This window comes from Balaenoptera ricei, chromosome 5 (genome assembly GCF_028023285.1).
Source record: "Balaenoptera ricei isolate mBalRic1 chromosome 5, mBalRic1.hap2, whole genome shotgun sequence".
Classification (NCBI taxonomy): domain Eukaryota; kingdom Metazoa; phylum Chordata; class Mammalia; order Artiodactyla; family Balaenopteridae; genus Balaenoptera; species Balaenoptera ricei.
In genome coordinates this window covers 56,484,642-56,509,464 of record NC_082643.1, presented here as the reverse complement: position 1 = coordinate 56,509,464, position 24,823 = coordinate 56,484,642, and the positions used below count along the sequence as shown (strand labels likewise).

Below are 24,823 nucleotides of genomic sequence, written 5' to 3'. Positions count from 1 at the left end.
CCAATGGCATTTTTTACAGAACTAGAACACATCATCTTAAAATTTGTATGGAGACACAAAAGACCCCGAATAGCCAAAGCAGTCTTGAGGGAAAAAAACGGAGCTGGAGGAATCAGACTCCCTGACTTCAGACTATACTACAAAGCTACAGTAATCAAGACAATATGGTACTGGCACAAAAACAGAAACATAGATCAATGGAACAAGATAGAAAGCCCAGAGATAAACCCACGCACCTATGGTCAACTAATCTATGACAAAGGAGGCAAAGATATACAATGGAGAAAAGACAGTCTCTTCAATAAGTGGTGCTGGGAAAACTGGACAGCTACATGTAAAAGAATGAAATTAGAACACTCCCTAACACCATACACAAAAATAAACTCAAAATGGATTCGAGACCTAAATGTAAGACTGGACACTATAAAACTCTTAGAGGAAAACATAGGAAGAACCCTCTTTGACATAAATCACAGCAAGATCTTTTTTGATCCACCTCCTAGAGTAATGGAAATAAAAACAAAAATAAACGGGACCTAATGAAACTTCAAAGCTTTTGCACAGCAAAGGAAACCATAAGCAATACGAAAAGACAACCCTCAGAATGGGAGAAAATATTTGCAAACGAATCAACGGACAAAGGATTAATCTCCAAAATATATAAACAGCTCATTCAGCTCAATATTAAAGAAACAAACACCCCAATCCAAAAATGGGCAGAAGACCTAAATAGACATTTCTCCAAAGAAGACATACAGACGGCCACGAAGCACATGAAAAGATGCTCAACATCACTGATTATTAGAGAAATGCAAATCAAAACTACAATGAGGTATCACCTCACACCAGTTAGAATGGGCATCATCAGAAAATCTACAAACAACAAATGCTGGAGAGGGTGTGGAGAAAAGGGAACCCTCTTGCACTGTTGGTGGGAATGTAAACTGATACAGCCACTATGGAGAACAATATGGAGGTTCCTTAAAAAACTGAAAATAGAATTACCATATGACCCAGCAATTCCACTACTGGACATATACCCAGAGAAAACCGTAATTCAAAAAGACACATGCACCCGAATGTTCATTGCAGCACTATTTACAATAGCCAGGTCATGGAAGAAACCTAAATGCCCATCAACAGACGAATGGATAAAGAAGATGTGGTACATATGTACAATGGAATATTACTCAGCCATAAAAAGGAACGAAATTGAGTCATTTGTTGAGATGTGGATGGATCTAGAGACTGTCATTCAGAGTGAAGTAAGTCAGAAAGAGAAAAACAAATATCGAATATTAACGCATGTATGTGGAACCTAGAAAAATGGTACAGATGAGCCAGTTTGCAGGGCACAGGTTGAGACACAGATGTAGAGAACGGACATATGGACACCAAGGGGGGAAAACTGCAGTGGGGTGGGGATGGTGTTGTGCTGAATTGGGCTATTGGGATTGACATGTATACACTGATGTGTATAAAATTGATGCCTAATAAGAACCTGCAGTATAAACAAACAAACAAACAAAACAACTAATACTAAACTTTCATTGGGTTATTTGTATGGAAATATGTTAATATAAATGTTTCAGACATTACATGAAATTTCTAAAAATCTTATATGTTCTGGTATAATGTTATAAGTCATAATCCTAGTTATTACCTTAAAATGTATATCTCAGAAATAACTAATTTTCTTGTCAACTGCATTATTATGAACTTTCATCAAATTTTTAACTGTGGTCATTTTAAAGTCTTTTGTCATTTACAGACAGTTCTGTGTTTACTCTGATGCTATTGCAAATATGTTCCTATAAAAGGGTTTCATCTTTAAGAAATTCATGGAAAAGACTCTGACAAGTACAAAAAAATAAAAAATAAAATAAAGTATCTTTCTTAAAAAAAAAAAAGAAAACTATGAGAACTCGTCAATTAATTTGGTAAAGTTGCAGGGTACAAAATTAATGCACAGAGACCTTCAAGATGGTGGAGGAGTAAGACGTGGAGATCACAAATACATCAGAAATATATCTACATGTGGAACAACTCCTGCAGAACACCTACTGAATGCAGGCAGAAGACCTCAGACTTCCCAAAAGGCAAGAAACTCCACACGTACCTGGGTAGGGCAGAAGAAAAACGAAAAAACAGAGAAAAAAGAATAGGGACAGGACCTGCACCTCTGGGAGGGAGCTGTGAAGGAGGAAAAGTTTCCACACACTAGGAAGCCACTTCACTGGTGGTGGGGGTGGAGGGGGGGAAGCTTCGGAGCCACGGAGGAGAGCGCAGCAACAGGGTGCGGAGGGCAAAGCAGAGAGATTCCCACACAGAGGATCAGTGCCGACCAACACTCACCAGCCTGAGAGGCTTGTCTGCTCACCCGCCAGGGCAGGTGGGGGCTGGGAGCTGAGGCTCCGGCTTCCGAGGTCAGATCCCAAGGAGAGGACTGGGATTGGCTGCGTGAACACAGCCTGAAGGGGGCTAGTGCGCCACAGCTAGCCGGGACGGAGTCTGGGAAAAAGTCTGGAGCTGCCTAAGAGGCAAGACACAATTTTTTCCAGCTGCGTGAGGAGAGGGGATTCAGAGCACCGCCTAAACGAGCTCCAGAGACGGGCACAAGCCACGGCTATCAGCACAGATACCAGAGACAGGCATGAAACACTAAGGCTGCTGCTGCAGCCACCAAGAAGCCTGTGTGCAAGCACAGGTCATTATCCACACCTCCCCTCCCAGGAGCCTGTGCAGCCCGCCACTGCCAGGTTCCCATGATCCAGGAACAACTTCCCTGGGAGAACGCACGGCGTGCCTCAGGCTGGTGCAACGTCAAGCCCATCACGCCGGCCTCTGCCGCAGCAGGCTCGCCCCGCATTCTGTACCCCTCCCTCCCCCCGGCCTGAGTGAGCCAGAGCCCCCTAATCAGCTGCTTCTCTAACCCCCTCCTGTCTGAGCAAAGAACAGACGCCCTCAGGCAACCTACGTGCAGAGGCGGGGCCAAATCCAAAGCTGAACCCCAGGAGCTGTGCGAACAAAGAAGAGAAAGGGAAATCTCTCCCAGCAGCCACAGGAGCAGCAGATTAAAACTCCACAATCAACTTGATGTACCCTGCATCTCTGGAATACCTGAATAGACAACGAATCATCCCAAAATTGAGGTGGTGGACTTCGGGAGCAACTGTAGACTTGGGGTTTGCATTCTGCATCTAATTTGTTTCTGGTCTTAAGTTTATCTTAGTTTAGTATTTAGTTTATCATCATTGATAGATTTGATTTGGTTGCTCTCTTCCTTTTTTAAATATATATAGATATATATATTTTTTCCTTTTTCTCTTTTTGTGGGCGTGTATGTGTATGCTTCTTTGTGATTTTGTCTGTATAGCTTTGCTTTTACGATTTGTCCTACAGTTCTGTCTGTCCGTTATTATTATTATTTTTTTGTATAGTTTTTAGTGCTTGTAATCATTGGTGGATTTGTTTTCTGGTTTGGTTGCTCTCTTCTTTCTTCCTGTCTTTTTTTAAATTTTTAATAATTTTTTTAAATTTGAAAAATTTTATTTTATTTTATTTATCTTTCCTTCCTTCCTTCCTTCCTTCCTTCCTTCCTTCCTTCCTTCCTTCCTTTTCTCCCATTTCTTATGAGGCGTGTGGCTGACAGGGTCTTGATGCTCTGGCCAGGTATCAGGCCTGTGCCTCTGAGGTGGGAGAGCCGAGTTCAGGACATGGGTCCTCCAGAGACTTCCTGGCTCCATGTAATATAAAATGGTGAAAGCTCTGCCAGAGACCTCCTTCTCAATGCTAAAACCCAGATCCACTCAACAACCAGCAAGCTACAGTGCTGGACACCCCATGCCAGACAACTAGCAGGAAAGGAACACAACTCCACCCATAAGCAGAGAGGCTGCCTAAAATCATAATAAGGTCACAGACACCCCAAAACACACCACCAGACGTGGTCTGCCCACCAGAAAGACAAGATCCAGCCTCATCCACCAGAACACAGGCACTAGTGCCCTCCATCAGGAAGCCTACACAACCCACTGAACCAACCTTAGCCACTGGGGGCAGACACCAAAAACAACAGGAACTACGAACCTGCAGCCCACGAAAAGGATACCCCAAACATAGTAAGGTAAGCAAAATGAGAAGACAGAAATATGCAACAGATGAAGTAGAAAGGTAAAAACCCACCAGACCATACAAATGAAGAGGAAATAGGCAGTCTACCTGAAAAAGAGTTCAGAGTAATAATAGTAAAGATGATCCAAAATCTTGGAAATAGAATGGAAAAAATACAAGAAATTTGTAACAAGGACCTAGAAGAACTAAAGAGCAAACAAACAATGATGAGCAACATAATAAATGAAATTAAAAATTCTCTAGGGGCTTCCCTGATGGTGCAGTGGTTGAGAATCTGCCTGCCAATGCAGGGGACCCAGGTTCGAGCCCTGGTCTGGGAGGATCCCACATGCCGCGGAGCAACTAGGCCTGTGAGCCACAATTACTGAGCCTGCACGTCTGGAGCCTGTGCTCCGCAGCAAGAGAGGCCGCGATAGTGAGAGGCCCACGCACCGTGAAGAGTGGCCCCCACTTGCTGCAATTGGAGAAAGCCCTCACACAGAAACGAAGACCCAACACAGCCATAAATAAATAAATAAATAAATAAAATAAAATAAATTATCTAGAAGGAATCAATAGCAGAATAACTGAGGCAGAAGAATGGATAAGTGACCTGGAAGATAAAATAGTGGAAATAACTACTGCAGAGCAGAATAAAGAAACAAGAATGAAAAGAATTGAGGACAGTCTCAGAGCCCTCTGGGACAACATTAAACACACCAACATTTGAATTATAGGGGTCGCATTAGAAGAGGAGAACAGAAAAGGACTGAGAAAATATTGGAAGAGATTATAGTTGAAAACTTCCCTAATATGGGAAAGGAAATAGTCAATCAAGTCCAGGAAGTGCAGAGAGTCCCATACAGGATAAATCCAAGGAGAAACATGCAAGACACATATTAATCAGACTATCAAAAATTAAATACAAAGAAAAAATATGAAAAGCAGCAAGGAAAAAAAATAACATACAAGGGAATCCCCATAAGGTTAAGAGCTGATCTTTCAGCAGAAACTCTGCAAGCCAGAAGGGAGTGGCAGGACATATTTAAAGTGATGAAGGAGAAAAACCTACAACCAAGATTACTCTACCCAGCAAGGATCTCATTCAGATTCGATGGAGAAATTAAAACCTTTACAGAGAAGCAAAAGCTAAGCGAATACAGCACCACCAAACCAGCTTTACAACAAATGCTAAAGGAACTTCTCTAGGGAGGAAACACAAGAGGAGGAAAAGACCTACAATAGCAAACACAAAACAATTAAGAAAATGGCAATAGGAACATACATATCAATAACTACCTTAAATGTAAATGGATGAAATGCTCCAACCAAAAGATATAGGCTGGCTGAATGGATACAAAAACATTACCCATATATATACTGACTACAAGAGACCCACTTCAGACCTAGGGACACATACAGACTGAAAGTGAGGGGATGGAAAAAGGTATTCCATGCAAATGGAAATCAAAAGAAAGCTAGAGTAGCAATTCTCATATCCACAAAATAGACTTGAAAATAAAGACTATTACAAAAGACAAAGAAAGATACTACATAATGATCAAGGGATCAATCCAAGAAGAAGATATAACAATTGTAAATATTTATGCACCCAACATAGGAGCACCTCAATACATAAGCCAAATGCTAACAGCCGTAAAAGGGGAAATCGACAGTAACAGAATCATAGTAGGGGACATTTACACCCCACTTTCACCAATGGACAGATCATCCAAAATGAAAATAAATAAGGAAGCACAAGCTTTAAATGATACATTAAACAAGATGGACTTAATTGATATTTATAGGACATTCCATCCAAAACAACAGAATACACTTTCTTATCAAGTGCTCATGGAATATTCTCCAGGATAGATCATATCTTGGGTCACAAAGCCTTGGTAAGTTTAAGAAAACTGAAATTGTATCAAGTATCTTTTCTAACCACAATGCTATGAAACTAGATATCAATTACAGGAAGAAATCTGTAAAAAATACAAACACATGGAGGCTAAATAATACATTACTAAATAACCAAGAGGTCACTGAAGAAATCAAAGAGAAAATCAAAAAATACCTACAGACAAATGTCAACAAAAACACGATGATCCAATACCGCTGGGATGCAGCAAAAGCAGTTCTAAGAGGAAAGTTTATAGCAATACAATCCTACCTCAAGAAACAGGAAACATCTCAAATAAACAACCTAAGCTTACACCTAAAGCAATTAGAGAACGAAGAACAAAAAACCCCCAAAGTTAGCAGAAGGAAAGAAATCATAAGGATCAGATCAGAAATAAATGAAAAAGAAATGAAGGAAACGATAGCAAAGATCAATAAAACTAAAAGCTGGTTCTTTGAGAAGATAAACAAAATTGATAAACCATTAGCCAGACTCATCAAGAAAAAAATGGAGAAGACTCAAATCAATAGAATTAGAAATGAAAAAGGAGAAGTAACAACTGACACTACAGAAATACAAAGGATCATGAGAGATTACTACAAGCAACTATATGCCACTAAAATGGACAACCTGGAAGAAATGGACAAATGCTTAGAAGAGCACAACCTTCCAAGACTGCTACAGGAAGAAATAAAAAATATAAACAGACCAATCACAAGCCCGGAAATTGAGACTGTGATTAAAAATCTTGTACCAAACAAAGGCCCACGACCAGATGGCTTCACAGGAGAATTCTATAAACATTTAGAGAAGAGCTAACACCTATCCTTCTCAAACTCTTCCAAAATATAGCAGAGGGAGGAACACTCCCAAACTCATTTTACAAGGCCACCATCACCCTGATACGAAAACCAGACAAAGGTGTCACAAAGAAAGAAAAGTATAGGCCAATATCCCTGATGAACATAGAGCAAAAATCTTTAACAAAATACTAGCAAACAGAATCCAACAGCACATTATAAGGATCATACACCATGATCAAGTGGGGTTTATCCCAGGAATGCAAGGATTCTTCAATATATGCAAATCAATCAATGTGATACACCATATTAACAAATTGAAAGAGAAAAACCATATGATCATCTCAGTAGATGCAGAAAAAGCTTTCGACAAAATTCTCATCACCCATTTATGATAAAAACCCTCCAGAAAGTAGGCATCGAGGGTACTTACCTCAACATAATAAAGGCCATATATGAAAAACCCACAGCCAACATCATTCTCAATGGCGAAAAGCTGAAACCGTTTCCTCTAAGATCAGGAACAAAACAAGATGGTCCACTCTCACCACTATTATTCAACATAGTTTTGGAAGTTTTAGCCACAGCAATCAGAGAAGAGAAAGAAATAAAAGGAATCCAAATCGGAAAAGAAGTAAAGGTGTAACTGTTTGCAGATGACATGATACTTTACATAGAGAACCCTAAAGATGCTACCAGAAAACTACTAGAGCTAATCAATGAACTTGGTAAAGTAGCAGGATACAAAATTAATGCACAGAAGTATCTTGCATTCCTATACTTTAATGATGAAAAATCTGAAAGAGAAATTAAGGAAACACTTCTCTTTACCATTGCAACAAAAATAATAAAATACCTAGGAATAAACCTACCTAAGGAGACAGAAGACCTGAATGCAGAAAACTGTAAGACACTGATGAAAGAAATTAAAGATGATACCAACAGATGGAGAGATATACCATGTTCTTGGATTGGAAGAATCAATATTGTGAAAATGACTATAACACCCAAAGCAATCTACGGATTCAGTGCCATCCCTATGAAACTACCACTGGCATTTTTCACAGAATGAGAACAAAAAAATTTCACAATTTGTATGGAGACAGAGAAGACCCCGAATAGCCAAAGCAGTCTTGAGGGAAAAAAGTGGAGGTGGAGGAATCAGACTCCCTGAGTTCAGACTTTACTACAAAGCTACAGTAATCAAGACAGTATGGTACTGGCACAAAAACAGAAATATAGATCAATGGAAGAGGATAGAAAGCCCAGAGATAAACCCATGCACCTATGGTCAACTAATCTATGACAAAGGAGGCAAGGATATACAGTGGAGAAAAGACAGTCTCTTCAATAAGTGGTGCTGGGAGAACTGGACAGCTACATGTAAAAGAATGACATTAGAACACTCCCTAACACCATACACAAAAATAAACTCAAAATGGATTAGAGACCTAAATGTAAGACCGGACACTATAAAACTCTTAGAGGAAAACATAGGAAGAACACTCTTTGACATAAATCACAGCAAGATCTTTTTGGATCCACCTCCTAGAGCAATGGAAATAAAAACAAAAATAAACAAATGGGACCTAATGAATCTTAAAAGCTTTTGCCCAGCAAAGGAAACCATAAACAAGATGAAAAGACAACCCTCAGAATGGGAGAAAATATTTACAAATGAAGCAACTGACAAAGGATTAATCTCCAAAATTTACAAGCAGCTCATGCAGCTCAATATCAAGGAAACAAACACCCCAATCCAAAAATGGGCAGAAGACCTAAATAGACATTTCCTCAAAGAAGATATACAGATTGCCAACAAACACATGAAAAGATGCTCAACATCACCATTCATTAGAGAAATGCAAATCAAAACTACAATGAGGTATCACCTCACAGCAATCAGAATGGCCATCATCAAAAAATCTACAAACAATAAATGCTGGAGAGGGTGTGGAGAAAAGGGAAACCTCTTGCATTGTTGGTGGGAATGTAAATTGATACACCCACTATGGAGAACAGTATGGAGGTTCCTTAAAAACTAAAAATAGAACTACCATGTGACCCAGCAATCCCACTACTGGGCATATACCCTGAGAAAGCCATAATTTAAAAAGACACAAGCACCCCAATGTTTATTGCAGCACTATTTATAATAGCCAGGACATGAGAGCAACCTAAATGTCCATCAATAGATGAATGGATAAAGAAGATGTAGTATATATATACAATGGAATATTACTCAGCCATAAAAGGGAATGAAATTGGGTCATTTGCAGAGACGTGGATGGACCTAGAGACTGTCATACAGAGTGAAGTAAGTCAGAAAAAGAAAAACAATTATTGTATATTAACGCATATATGTGGAATCTAGAAAGATGGTGCAGATGAACCTATTTGCAAAGCAGAAATAGAGACCCAGCTGTACAGAAGAAATGTATGGACACCAAGGTGAAATGAGTTGGGAGACTGGGATTGATATATATACATTAATATGTATAAAATAGATAACTAATGAGAACCTGCTGTGTAGCACAGGGAATTCTACTCAATGCTCTGTGGTATCCTAAATGGGAAGGAAATCCAAAAAAGAGAGGATATATGTATACATATTGCTGATTCACTTCACTGTACAGCAGAAATTAACACAACATTGTAAAGCAACTATACCCCAATTAAAAAAAAAAAAAAGATAACCAACAAGGACCTGCTATATAGCACAGGGAACTGTGCTCCATACTCTGTAATAACCTAAATGGGAAAAGAATTGGAAAAAGAATAGATACATGTATCTGTATAACTGAATCACTTTGCTGTACATCTGAAACTAACACAGCATTGTTAATCAACTATACTACAATATAAAATTTAAGAAATTCATAAATTTTAGTATTTGAGAATGCACCAGATTCTTAAAGCAAAAAGGCACAACTGCATCTGTGAAGTTAAAGATGAAATAGTCAATTACACGTTCACGTTCGCATACTCAACACACACACAACACACAAATGTGCATAGTGTGTGGATACATTTTGTGGGTACAGGAGATTTGAATGTGATACAGAAATGCTTAACTTTAACAAGTCTATTGGCTACCATTTAACGAGTTGTACTTTGGTATTCTAGACATTAGGTGTTTGATAGAGCTTTGTGATGGACCAGCAGGAACAAGTTGCCAATGCTTCTATCGGGTAATTGGAGTAACTGTCCTTTCATTTTTAATTTCATGCTGTAAATTTATAATATTGGGAGTATTAAATTACCTCGTCTCTAAATTGGGGATAATAAAAGTATTGCCTCATGGGTTGATTCTGAATATTAAAAGAGTTAATTAATATACATAAACTGCTTAGAACAGTATCTAACGCATAGTAAGTGCCACTCTGCTTCTGTACTTTGAGTACTGCTGTTAAAAGCTGTCTACCCCCAATTAACACCAAATCTAAGGAATACGTACTGTGGGGATCCTGATGAAGGACGCTTGTCAGGGTGAAGATAATTTTTGCATTGCAGATCAACATGATGAGAAGAGGGATGATGAAGAGGCAGGTGAAGGTGAAGAAGTTATAAAAGGCTTGATGCCACCATTGTGGAAAACTGCAGTGTGTTACACATTGAGAGAAACCTTCTGTCTGTCCAGAGTCATCTGCTAAATGGATCATCCTGAAGATGTATAACTGTGTGAGAAAAATTTTTAAAAAGTGATGTTGCTTATTTTCAAACAGTATTTGCAAGTTTTCTTGAAAGTTTTCTCTTCTGTATTCTGCTAACCTTCTAACATGTTGGTGCCCAAAGCAACTGCTAAGCATCTTGATATTCTTTTGGCATTTCTATAAAAAGTTATAAATGGATTTTACTTAAAATATGTTTGGGTAATGTGAATGGATCTGTAGGATTTTGGATTTCTTTTGCAGTTATTTCAACCTTGCAGCACAATCATCAACCAAAGATTTAAACCTTGTTTGTATTTCAATTTCAGATGCTATTATGCTGAGTAAACTTTTTGCAAGTGATTTTGCAAGTGATTTTATTGTTATATCCTCAGCACATAAAACTGTGTCTGGTATTTAGAATATACCCCCAAAATACAAATTTAAATTTTATTTTTGAGACACAAAATATCATTAAAATGGTCATAAAACATGAACAGACAGTTCACAGAAAAGATATAACAGTGGCCCTTAAGCATATGAAAAGACGTTCAATCTCACTTATGAGAGCAGTGCCAACCAATTAAGGCTACAATGATATGCCATCTTCTACTATCAAGATTGGCAAAATTAAAAAAAAATAGCACACTTTCATGGCAAGGCTGTAGGGAAACAGGGACTCTCATACATTGCTAATGGGCATGCAAATTGGTACAACCATTAAGGAGGGGAATTTGGCAATAACTAGCATAACTACATATGCATTTACCTTTGACTCAGCAATCTGACGTTCAGGAATTTACCCTGAAGATACACCCCTACTTCCATTATATGAAAATACATATGCACAAGATTATCCATTGATGCATTGCTTATAATTGAAAAACATTGAAAATAATCTAAATAACAAATCATTGAATAGTAACTGAATAAACTACAGTTGGCCACACAATGGGGTGCTGTACAATTGTAAAAAAAGAGTAAGGGTAATTTGTCTGTGTGTGTGTGCATGTGTACACATAAATACATTTATTCCAGCTCTGCCTGTGGAGAGAGCCTAGGAATAATGACATCCGAGTAGCAATGAGCACACCCAGCACTACAGCACCCAGATCTTGTTTTCTAAGTATCATTCTCTACCAAAAGGAACCAGACCTAACTGGAGAAATGGGTGATCCCAAGGCTGGGGAAAGCAAAGTACAATATGTCCTTGGAACAGCTCTTTTGCTGAAAAGTCAGGAAATGCCCAGAGAATGATGCAGCATGTGAAAAATGTTCAGGCACCAGCTAGAAAGAGCTTCAGTTGGCTGGATCTGGGATAGTTTAAGCATGAAAACAAACACTGATAGAAAAGAATGATAAACTATTGAATAAAGAAAGAAACCATGACTCCATGCTGATATAAATTACAAATCAACAATGACAAAAAAATGGGGAGAGGAAAAAGATCTTTACTGTAGAAAGTCAATTAATAAATGTAAAAGGTATAGTGGAAGTAGTGAGTACCATTTTGTAATCACTATAATAATTGATTCAGGCAAGAATCACCAATGGATGGTAAAAATATGGGTGTAAGTTTGAGGAGAGTAGTTTATTTATATCATCTCAAAGTATCTACCTGCAGGATACATGTCATTATAACGTTATTATAAAATAACTTTACTAGTCGAGAAATAACCAAATAATTAACATTGCCAATAATGGGACCAATCGACAGCTTCTGCTACCTTCTAGAATGTGCTGTGAAGAAAGTGTCACCTCTTAGGTATTTTTTGCTAAAAGTGTGTGGATGAAGAATGTCACCTACCATATCAGTAAACAAAGGATGTTGTGGCCATCAAGCCATAGCCACTGCAGCCACCCCCGACTGTGCACACTGAGGGGATTCAGGATGGAAAAAGGCAGGATACTGGCTCTAGATAGTTAAGGTGCTTTTCAAAGGGATGATTTCAGTAAGTCTGGACTCTTGTACCTTCCCATACTTAGAAAAGCGCTAAGTTCATTAACTTGAGATGTATCATTTTTCTTTAATTAACAATAATCTTTTGATGTTCCGACTACCTCGTTTTTGTTGCAAAAAAACCTATACATCCTGGCTCCTCCCTTGCTTCTTGGGAACAGTCCCTCATAGTTATCTGAGAGGCTGTCTTCCGGGCTTACGTCCTCAGAAAATCTACTGAATAAAACATAATTCTCAACTTTTAGGTTGTACATTTTTCTTCAGTCGACAAGTGCATAACCTGAATCTACCCACGAGCAAACATCAGACAAACTCAAATTGAGGGGCATTCTACAAAATAATTGGCCTGCACTCTTCAAAAATGTCAGCATCATGAAATTCAAAGGAAGACCAAGGAATGGTTCCAGTTTAAAGGAGACTAAAAAGACATGGGAACTGAATCCCTCGCATAGTCTTGGATTTTCTTTTGCTAAAAGGGATATTATTGAGACAGCGAGTGAGATATGGATAAGGTATATAGATAAAAAATAGCACTGTGTTAGTGATAATTTCCTGATTTTGATAATTTGTATTGTGGTTATGTGCTAGAAAAAACACAATGAAGTATTGAAAGGGACATCATGTCTGAACTTACTTTTAAACAATCCAGAAAAAAATGTATACAAGAGAGAGAATAAGGCAAATAAGCAAATGTAGTAAAATGTTAATATTTGGGGAATCCAAGGGAAAGGTATCCTAGAAATCTTTGTATGATTCTTGCAACCTTTCTCTAAGTGTGAACTTATGTTAAAAAAAGAACAAGTTGAGTTAACTATTAAGGAAACGTTGCAAGTGGTTTTCAAAAACAAGTTCTAGTGGACATTTATTCATCCTTTCCCCATCCGTCAAGCACATTTCTTACTTCAGCATTTCCAAGATTTTCTATAGAAAAACTTCATTTTACCGTGAAAAATTATTAAAATGAAAAGAGTGCCCAAGCACTTTAAAACTGATAGCAAGTTAATTCAAGCAAAAATGTTACAGGATTTTTTCTTTTATTTTAAGCAAATGAGGCAGAGTATACATTTTCTTTAGTTGTTGATTAAATTAGTAAATTTAAATTACATTTAATTAACTTAATAGGCCCAGAATTTCTTTCCTTTTTGGGAGGGGTGGAGTAGGAGTAGATTATGCCTTAAAAAAAATACTGTTTTTCCTCTTTGCTTGTAGAGTAGAAAAATTTTACTAAATGTAAAATATAATTATAATAAAATATATACAAATGTAATAAAATGTAAGTAAGTATAATACAAAATATAAACCTATTTCTTTTATTTGTAATTAAAATGTTGATTTTCAGTTTCAGATCTTTTCAGCGTCAAGGGCAAAAAAGAATTTTGAAATAAATCCACTAGAGGGCGCCAATGATCATATTATCTATCATAAAGTCGAAAAAACATACATTCAGCTAATTCTATTTTATGATCCAGACCAACTTTTCCCACATTACAAAGTGACCCTTTCAGTTTTTCCATACTTCTTTGCAAACTGACCTTATTTAAAATTCAGTTTGAATTTGACTCAACAGGTGTTGTGAGTTGAAATCCTTAGAAGGGTTCCTTCGCATAGAATCCGAGAGTCCTGTATTTCTTAAAAATATTTTTCTCTCTACCTCCCCAATCAGCCTTGGAACCAGATGACCTGAATTTGATTTTCTGCTCTGCACTGGGTCACATTTTCACTTTAATATTTTATGTTTTTAAGTTATAACGATGAAACTTTCAATAAAATTGACTTTATAGTACTATGATTTGAATTTGGTTGTCATCTTTATTTATGTAACAAATGCTAGTTTTTAAAGCAACTCATTGGTCAAAAAACTATACTAGGCACACTCTGTTGTAAAAGATGAACTACATATGTCCTGCCATCAGGGAATTAAATTTTTGGTAGGGGAGATATAGCATGTATGTGACACCTGTAATACAAGATAGACAGTGATAAGTTCCAAAGGAGAGGTATAGTGTTATGAAAATTCAGAATCTTACTTGCCCATAAATTAATTTGTTTTAGGCTTGGTTCTGTTCATTTTCAGCTCCAAGGCCATATTCATTTGCATGATTAATATAAGGATCCACTTTACTTCCTGTGGTTCTTTTGTCCTTGGATCATATTTTTAAAATTTCTTTATGTTTCTTTACTCTCATGCCTGGCCCCAGTTCTCATCAGTGTTTGCTTTACTTTGCCCTCAACAATAGCAATCTGTTTTCCATATTTACAGTCCTTGCAGATGCTATTCCTCATAGCATATTATTTTTAACCTTCACCTTACCCACTCTAGTGACAACATGACCTAATCTTTTCCAAAGGTGATTAACTTTAGATGATGTGCTTCAGGTTCCTCTCATCTATAAAAGGGATATATTAATAGTATCTGCTTCTAGGAGCTGTCATGACAATTAACAAGTGAATACTTGCACTTAGAGTAGTGCCTGGCACACAACACTATGTAAATTATAATCATTATTAAAATAAAAATTTAGAGGCACACAACTTATAAATATATATCATATATATATGATATATATATGTGTGTGTGTGTGTGTGTGTCTGTGTTTTTTGGCCGTGCCATGGGGCATGCGAGATCTTAGTTCCCTGACCAGGGATTGAACCTGTACCCCCTGCATTGGGAGCACAGAGTCTTAACTACTGGACTGCCAGGGAAGTCCCTCTGATATCTCTCTCTCTCTTCTTTTTTTTATAATTTGTAAGAGTCTTTTTAAAATAATTAATTAATTAATTAATTTTTGTCTGCTTTGGGTTTTCGTTGCTGTGCACAGGCTTTTCTCTAGCTGTGGCAAGCGGGGGCTACTCTCTTTGTTGTGGTGCGCGGGCTTCTCATTGCGGTGGCTTCTCTTGTTGCAGAGCATGGGCTCTAGGTGCACTGGCTTCAGTAGTTGTGGCGCATGGGCTTAGTTGCTCTGCGGCATGTAGGATCTTCCTGGACCAGGGATCGAACCTTGTCCCCTGCATCGACAGGCAGATTCTTAACCACTGCGCCACCAGGGAAGTCCGTCCCTCTGATATCTCTTAACTATCTATTCTCACCTTAAGATTTTCCTGTCTTTTTCTTCTTCAGCCTCCTACAGGAAGAAAGAAAATAGACAATATTGTATAGTGTGATATATTGTAGTCATTAAAAACTCTGGGTATGGAGTTAACTGGATGTACTGATACCTCCACTTACTAGATGGTAATCTTGGGCATGTTACATAGCATTCATGATCTTAGGTTATTCATGAATAAAATAAAAATAATAATTGTATCTAATTTATACAGTTATTGGGAGCCTTACATGAAGTAATGAACACAGAAGGGAGTTCCCTGGTGGCCTAGTGGTTAGGATTCTGGGCTTTCACTGCTGCGGCCTGGGTTCAATCCCTGCTCGGGGAGCTGAGACCCCTCAATCCGTGCAGCATGGTTGAAAAAAACAAGACAAAACAAAAACACAATACAGAAGAGGGACTGTCCTGGTGGTCCAGTGGTTAAGACTCTGCACTCCCAATGCAGGGAGGCCACATTCGAACTAGATTCCTCATGCTGCAACTAAAAGATCCCTCATCCCGCATGCTGCAACTAAAGATCCCACAGGCGGCAAAGAAGATCCCTCGTGCCTCAACTAAGACCTGGCGCAGCTAAATAAATAAATAAATAAATATTAAAAAACCCCCACAGAAGCATTTAGCACAATTCCTGGCACATATTTATATACTGAATAACTATTATTTATCAAAATCATCATCATTATTTTTATTTTTGCTACTAGCATGCTATTACTATGTTCCAGTACTGTTTTGGGCATATTGTACACGTGTAACGAGTATTTATTGAATTTAAACTGCTTGTCAAGTTCAGAAGTGCATTCTAGCCCTGTAAATTCTGTGTGTAACAGGAAAGCCTCCACATTTATTCAGACCACATGTCTTCACACCAAAGAATAAAGAATTGCTCATATACAACAGACCCTCCAAATCTGTGGGTTCCACATCTGCAGATTCAACCAACTGCAGATGGAAAAATATTTGGAAAAAAAATTTCAGAAAGTTCCAAAAAGCAAAACTTGAATTTGCCAAGCTCCAGCAACTATTTACATAACACTTACATTGTATTACACTTACATTTGAGTAGGACAGCTTGGTGACTAGAGAGTACATTGGCCAAATTTACTTATCAGTCAGAATAAATGTCATAATTTGAGAAATATGAAGTAATCTTTATATAAGCAATTTTCTTTGCTGTTTCTTAAATAATTATTTAACTTTCATACTCATATTTCCCTATTATTTTTTTCTCCTGACTTCAAAAATTCTGTTATGAAGGAAGTAATGAAGACAGGAAAAGAGGAAGGAATGAACATTGAGTGTTAGTGTAAAGTCTTGTACTGGATGATTTTATATATCTTACTCGTTACAATTGAAAATTACAAAAGAATTGTAATTCTTTACAGTTATCCTTTTAAACTTAGTTAACTAATTTACTCAGATAGCTGGTAAGAGATAGCATTGAGATCTGAAACCAGCTTTGTTTAAATCCAGTATCCATGCTATTTTGACTATCCCATTGCCTTTCAGACTTGCAATGGGATCTGAGGTCTTCAGAGACTATGACCAAGCAGAGGACTGGGGCTCCTTTATCCCTATTTGACCAGAGCAAGTCCACTTATATCTGTTTCATTTACTGAAGCTCCACATAGAATTCCGTTTTAAAAGAAAATTCCATTACTAGCAAAAAGTATGACATTTTGGCCACACTATGCTAAAACTTCTGAAAATATATCCCCAAATCGTCACAGAACTCTGAGGTTATTAGGAAGGTGGAAAAGCCAGGTGGTCAGTTTGAAATTTGGTCATTCTGAGCTCTACTCTAGCAAAATGTCATAAATTCTTAGATTCCCGGCAATGTGACAACTAGCTCGTTAGTTTATTTCTTTTTTCAACTTAGGTATGAATTACTCAAGTGATAGAATATATATGCACCAAAAGATGAAGATAAAAGTCATCCTTTCAATGTAAATTAGCCATGACAGGATACGCCTTTGTCAATGGGCTTCTCCGTGGAGCGTGGTGAAGTGTGATGTGTACTCACTGTGTATCACAAGGTCTGGAAATAAAAAGCCCTCCCTACCTCTTATCTTCCCCATCAAATACACATAACATTAGTCACAGGGTTGAAACCTCTTTTATTCAGAGAGATAGCAGAGAACTATAATAAAAAAGATAAACTGGACTTAGTAAAAAGACAGGAGTCCAACAGGCCAAGTGGCATTGGGCAAACAATGAATCCCTTTAAACCAGTGCTTTTCAAACTGCGGGTTGTACCCATCAGTTGGTTGTAATCAACATTAAAAAATGAAATGGAACAGAGTAGAATATTTATTTTATGAAAACTTTTCTCAGTTATAAGTGTGTGAGAGAGACAAAGTCTTTATGTAGTATGTATATCTTTCTGTTACTGTCAAAAAAGTTTGAAGGACATTGCTTTCAAAGGTTCTCTTTGTTCTCTTATATGTGAAATGGGGACAATAACACAGCTTTTATGTACCTCACAGAGTCAGTGTAAATACCAAATAAGATTATGACTGTGTGGTTTTTCAGGAAACTTCAGCAAAGTGCTTTATAAATTTAAAGTGTTGCTGAAATCAAAAATGGGTCATTTGTTTTACAAAATGAAAGAGTACTACCATTTTCTGTGGCCCACATTTACACAAATCTCTCAGGTAGAGTAATGTATTTGAGCTCAGGCTATTACATGAAATTCCTAAACAATTCGAAATTAATTTCAGATTTTCTTTTCATTACATCAAGACAGATCAGTATTTTGCATTTTCTGTTATTGCTGTGATAGATGAAAATAATTGAATTAATACATCAATATTTTATTTATAGTCTCTGGGAGAGTCCTTTAAAAGAAAGTGAAATTGTGGGTTTGTGTTTGTCATTATCACAAATTGACTTATTTAGACTTCTGTCTAGACTTCCATCTGCATCAATATCCCAAATTACCAAATGCTTTCCAAATAGCTCTTTTACTAGCCTGCCTTCTCTCCCCCTTCAAACAAATGGACAGGCAGACAAACAAACAAACCCTTCTGTTCCCAACCTACCTGTCTATTCCAATGGTTTTAAAACTCCTCGGCTAAAAATATTGGAACTTTATTTTACTTTGGTCTATTACTAACCCCCCTAAATCCAATTTGTTGCCAAGCTTTGTTTTTTTGGTTGAAACGTCCCTCATAAATACTATCAACCTCCTCTAACACCATCCTAGCCTCCAGCCTAATCACCTCATCATCAAATGACCTGAAAAGGCTTCTTTGCCTCTCTCCACTCTATTTGGTTTATGTAATTTTCTCAAAACATTTTTGTTAAAAATCATTTTAATAATGTACAACATGATGGCTACAGTTAACACTGATGTATGATGTATAGAAAAGCTGTTGAGAGTAAATCCTATGCATTCTCATCCCAAGGAGAAAAAAATTTTTTTTCTTTTCTTTTTACTGTATCAATATGAGATGATGAATGTTAGCGGAACCTATTGTGGTAATCATTTCACAATATACATAAATCAAACTATCATGCTGTATCCCTTAAACTTATACAGTGATGTATATCAATTATTTCTCAATAAAACTGGAAATAAGAAAAAAAACCCAAAAGAAATATTTTACTCCTTGCACAGGACTCATGAAGGCTATATGGCTTCCGCATTATTTTCAGAATTTCCCCTGGATATTGGTGTCTTCTGTTATATACAACCATTCCACCCCCAATGATTGATTCATTTAGCCAAATTTTTTTTTTTCTTTCTTTCTTTTTTTTTTTTTTTGTAAAAGGTGAAAGGTCTACTTGATCTGGAGAGAAACGGGAGTATCCTAACATTTAAAATTTCTATTTTTGTTGGGTATCTCATTGTGTACTGTGAATATTAAGTTGATCATAACAGTCTTCACTGTTGTAAGAGCAAATACCATAATGGCAAAGACAAACAAATACATAATCATAATGTTTTCTGGCAAAGAAATAATGTGCCATGAGGTCAAAGGAAAGACAGCAACCACCAAATCTAATTTCCTGCTACTCTCAACTCTCAGTCTTTCACTTCAGCCAAGCAAGTCTCCTATGAAAATTAATCACTTTTCAACCTTTGCTGAGAAATATATGTGATCCTTGGCTTACTTTTTCCATCCAAAAATCATTCATCTTTAAAAACTCAGCTCATCCTTCTTTTACCCTAAAACCTTCCTTCACCATTTCAACTCTTGTTCATCTCTCTCTCTCTCTTCTTACACTTCTAATACGTTTAAAAACTTTTTGGTACATAGTTATATTCATTTTATGTAAGTTTTGTCTCTACAACTGAATGATACTTTCTTTGAGGGCTGTTTCTTTGTTTCATCAGTACCCGGCTCAGTGTTAGGAGCCTAACTTGTGTTTATCTTTTCTAAGAAAACTGGACAATACACAGCACTCCTACTTTAAAGAAGTAAAATGGAACATTTCAGAGCATAAGCCTTTGCTAAGCAACCTCATTTTAAGTGACATATTTGCTAAACTAATTCTTGTATATGCAGTCACTGTGAGAATAATTGTAATATGCTTTTTTCCAGGGAAATGAAAGCATTTTGGTTTTTCCCATTTCTTCTTCAATAAAACACACACTGATATACAAAAAATGTTAAGTGAGGAATTGGTGGGAGAATTTAGATATCTAGCTTTCTAGTGCAAGAAAATGCACTAGAAAGAAAGAAAAAAAAATTTAAGGGTTACAAATATTCAGATTTTATTATAAATAAAATACTATTTTTTTAAACATAAAAAAATGTCAAGTGTTGCATTTTATTTACTACCCTGGAGAGCAAGACTGTAGATTTTAAGGCAAACAGCTAAAGTGAAGGCACATGGAAAAGGGCCACAGTTGGAATTAAAAGGGAAAATTTCAGGGAATAGCTATGTATGTTCCCTGTGACATCAGCATTCTGCCGCAGCCACCTTGTCAATTTTATTAATAAAGTACAGATAACTAGAACTATACAATAAAATAATGGCTATATTGCAGGAGTGTTGTTAAGGTATCATCTTATAAATAACTTTTATTTTAAAAATAAAATTCTGCTTATGTGTCCTGGCTATTGTAAATAGAGCTGCAATGAACATTGTGGTACATGACTTTTTTTGAATTATGGCTTTCTCAGGGTATATGCTCAGTAGTGGGATTGCTGGGTCATATGGTAGTTCTATTTTTAGTTTTTTAAGGAACCTCCATACTGTTCTCCATAGTGGCTGTATCAGGTTACATTCCCACCAACAGTGCAAGAGGGTTCCCTTTTCTCCACACCCTCTCCAGCATTTATTTTTTGTAGATTTTTGATGATGGCCATTCTGACTGGTGTGAGGTGATATCTCATTGTAGTTTTGATTTGCATTTCTCTAATGATTAGTGATGGTGAGCATTCTTTCATGTGTTTGTTGGCAATCTGTATATCTTCTTTGAAGAAATGTCTATTTAGGTCTTCTGCCCATTTTTTGGATTGGGTTGTTTGTTTTATTGATATTGAGCTGCATGAGCTGCTCATAAAGTTTGGAGATTAATCCTTTGTCAGTTGCTTCATTTGCAAATATTTTCTCCCATTCTGAGGGTTGTCTTTTCATCTTGTTTATGGTTTCCTTTGCTGTGCAAAAGCTTTTAAGTTTCATTAGGTCCCATTTGTTTATTTTGTTTATTTTTGTTATTTCCATTTCTCTAGTATATATGGACATATATACACTACCAAATGTAAAATAGATAGCTAGTGGGAAGGAGCCACATAGCACAGGGAGATCAGCTTGGTGCTTTGTGACCACCTAGAGGGGTGGGATAGGGAGGGTGGGAGGGAGGGAGGTGCAAGAGGGAAGAGATATGGGGATATATATATATATGTATAACTGATTCACTTTGTTATAAAGCAGAAACTAACACACCATTGTAAAGCAATTATACTCCAATAAAAATGTTAAAAAAAAATAAAATAAAAATAAAATTCTGTTTAAAAATATACCACACAGATGGAAAAGGAGAAAAGAAACAACAACAACAACAACAACGAACCCTCAAAATTTCACTGTGGCCTAAGACTTACTGGCATGAACCTGACCCATAGGCTAGATGGAAAACTACCTTAACAGTGTATCTTCAGTCCTTTTCCTTCAACCTTGACCAAAACATCTTTTAGGATGTGGCCACTTAACAAGAGGAACTAGCTAGGAAACACTGATGTGAACACTTGGCAAGAAAGAGCCATGCTTCCTGTTATAAAAGAGGCCTGAGAGGAGGAACAGAGTGGAAGCTTAGGAGGATGCCAGGTCAAAACACTGGTAAGTCAAATCTGGGATGCAAGGAGGAGATGGAAAGGGGAAGAACTAGGTTAGACCACCTCTCCCTCTCTGCCTTTCCGTAGCACAATCCCTGATGCCCTACAATACTCAGTAATTATGCAGCCCCTCATCAAAATGATCCATCCAGCCCAAACAATTGCCAGAGGGTTTTAATGTCTTGCACTATTTAGTGAGTCCTGTGTGACAGTTTTTGTTTGTTTGTTTTTTGTTTTTATGCCACCTGGCCAGTTTAGAATGTCTAGATAAATTTCCATTTGTAGTGATAAGTTTTTGGAGAATCACAGTAAACTCTGACTTTACTTCTTGACACATCTTTGTACCCTGGGTTCACCATAGAGTACATTTACAAGCATAGAGACAACTTGTTCATCTGTTATTAAAGGATCTTTGCCATTTTAAAGAATGTGTCCTTTTCTTCAGAGATCTGACTGTTGAAGAGGCAGATTCTGCAGGTCAATCAACCAGGTTGCCTCTGATGAAGACAGTCTGGAGAGATATCTGCTTTCTATAGGAGAGGGCCTTGCCTGAACCAACAGTCTTATAGTTTTGCTAACAGCCTGTTACATCTAGCCTACCTCCAGAAAAGCTCACGTCAACCTCAGGGAAATGTTCAAATTTCCAAAAGTCTGAGATTTCCCACATTTCCTCTTTATTCAATGCCACATAGCTGCAAACTGCAGAACAACATACTAATCAAGGATAGTTCTCTCTAACCTGCAATGAGAGAAGACTCAAGAAGCCCCAAATAAAACAAGTTATACGTACTTTCTACCTATGCAAATTTCATTGTTCCTAAAGATTCTCTCAATTTACCATGTCAACCTGGGTGAAAGGAAAAGTAGATGGAAAAATAGAATAGGGATGAGGTCAAATTTGAGAATAGCTACATTTTCAGGGAGCATTCACTAGGTACCGGAGATTATGCTAGACACTTTAACACACTATTCATTTAACCATCACAAAAGGTGCATAAAGTAGGCATTACCTCCATTTTATAAATGAAGGAACTGAAACCCAGAGGGGTCAAGACATTTGCCCAAAGTAACAGAGCAGAGCCAGGATTAAATTCCACACTCTGACTTCTAGAACCCAAGCTCTTAGAGATAATACAACACTGCCTTTGACAAGACCTTCATTCAAATTTATATAGGAAATCTGTGATCTCCATGTCCTAAAAAGTTTATGATACTGGTTTACCTGTGGTCCAGCAAAGATGCTACTGAGGAGCCAGGCCCAGCCAATCAGGAGCTGTCCGAGCTTGTTGTTGCTTTTCACAGCTAGGGGCCTCGTGATGGCCAGGGAGCGGTCCAGGCTGATCACCACCATCACGAAGGCGGGGGCGTACATGGAGAAAAGCTTCAGATAGCTGAGGACTTTGCAGAGGAGTTCTCCAGCATACCATTGCACAGTAATGTTCCACATTCCGTCCAGTGGCATGACAATCAGAGTCTCCAACAGGTTGGCTAAGGTCAAATGTTTTAAAAGCACTTTCATTCTTGAGAGTTTTTTCCCTTTCTCTTTCCTTTGAGTCCACTTCTGAAGTTTCAACAAGAAAGAAGCATTGAAAGTTGTGGAGAGTAGAAAAAGGAAGAAAGTAACTGTCACTCGAATCTTTCCAGATAAGGTCAGTGTGGGGAGGTTGCCCTGTGTCAGCGGGATGCTGCTGTTGATTGCTGAGCAGTGATTTTGATTCTGCTCAGGAGAGGCACTGTTTGCCATCCTTCACGGCTGATATAGCTTCAAAACTTGTGTTTCGGGCACTTCTGATGTTTTCATTGTAATTGCACTCAAAGTCCTGTTTTATTTCAGCCTTCTTCGAAGAGAAACGTCACGGGTTTATATTTATGTCAAATTTTGTCCCTGAGATACTTTATATTTAAAGTGAAAGATCAAGGTGAACTTGTTTTGTGGGCTTATAATCCAACAGAGTGCTAAAGCGAGCAAACACTTTCTGAGGGCCAAATGTAACTGTAGTATCTCAGCAGATGGCCTGGTTTCCACAACATTTTTCTTAAGTGAAGAAGGACGTTTGAAACTTAATTTTATATTTAAAATTCACTTATGGTACTGTTCAAATAACTCTAATGAAGAGATTTTCTAAAAACTATTACATGTCAACAGATGCAAAATGAAAAAGAAGAAAAATACTAAAAAAAGAACTTGATCCAGTTAAAATTTGTTGTTTTAAGAAATTAATATATTTCTCAAAAACATTTGTTTTCTTTTCAATCACACACTGCTGAGCATTCAAACACTAGATAAATAGATTTATTTAAAACCATCCTCCACGAAACACCAAATTAATACCTTAACAGAATCAATTTGATCTGATATAAATTGGGCTGCATTCAAATTTATCAATCAGTCTTAACAGTCAGATTATCCATGCTTAAGTTAGTAAAATCATTAACTATTTTTTCTGTTATTGCCTTGATTTCATAATTGTCTAAATATTGTACCTGCCATTATTGTACATATTGCATAATGTGACTAGGTATTGGAGAGAATACTGTATAAATGCTGTAACCACATCTATGTATGTTTATATATACTATGAATATTTGTTTATATCCCTTTATATGCAATCTGATTGTTTCACATTAGGGTCACTTAGAAACTTTCTCTGAGTTGTTGCTTTAACTTTCATGATGAGTACTTGATGATGTTGTTTACTAATACTGGTATGACTTAGATTGGAATTGATTAAATCACCAGCTTGATTTGTCTTATATCAACTAGTTTGCTTCTGTGGCAGCCAAAGAAGGAATAATGTTAAGAATAAAGGTGGCTATTTTAATTTAGATGGTCCATTCTTGTTGATTCATTTATTTGTTTGTTCTGTCTTATATTCATTTATTTAATAAATAATTACTAAATACCTGCTATATATACTCTCTTGGCCTTAGCAGGTGATTAAAACGTGAATACGGCATCATCCAGGCCCTGAAGGAACCTATTTGGTACTATAGAAGATTAGACAAGAG

General features: G+C 37.2%; 1 protein-coding gene and 1 long non-coding RNA gene across 3 annotated transcripts in view; one reads left to right on the top strand and one right to left on the bottom strand.

Annotated features, from left to right (window-relative positions):
• Positions 1-10,741, top strand: part of LOC132366479 (uncharacterized) — a 32,979-nt gene extending 22,238 nt beyond the window's left edge. The window contains exon 3 of the long non-coding RNA XR_009503445.1: positions 10,330-10,741. This is a non-coding gene — a long non-coding RNA (uncharacterized LOC132366479). The remainder of the gene's footprint in view (positions 1-10,329) is intronic.
• GNRHR (gonadotropin releasing hormone receptor) overlaps positions 1-23,558 on the bottom strand; it is a 29,661-nt gene extending 6,103 nt beyond the window's left edge. The window contains exons 1-2 of one of the 2 annotated variants that reach the window (XM_059924072.1): positions 23,037-23,558; positions 10,274-10,493 (exon numbers count right to left, since the gene is read on the bottom strand). In XM_059924072.1, coding sequence (XP_059780055.1) covers positions 10,274-10,493; positions 23,037-23,558 — 742 coding nt within the window. The remainder of the gene's footprint in view (positions 1-10,273; positions 10,494-23,036) is intronic. The other variant, XM_059924073.1, reaches the window with a different exon arrangement.
• Between the last annotated feature and the right edge of the window lie 1,265 nt (positions 23,559-24,823).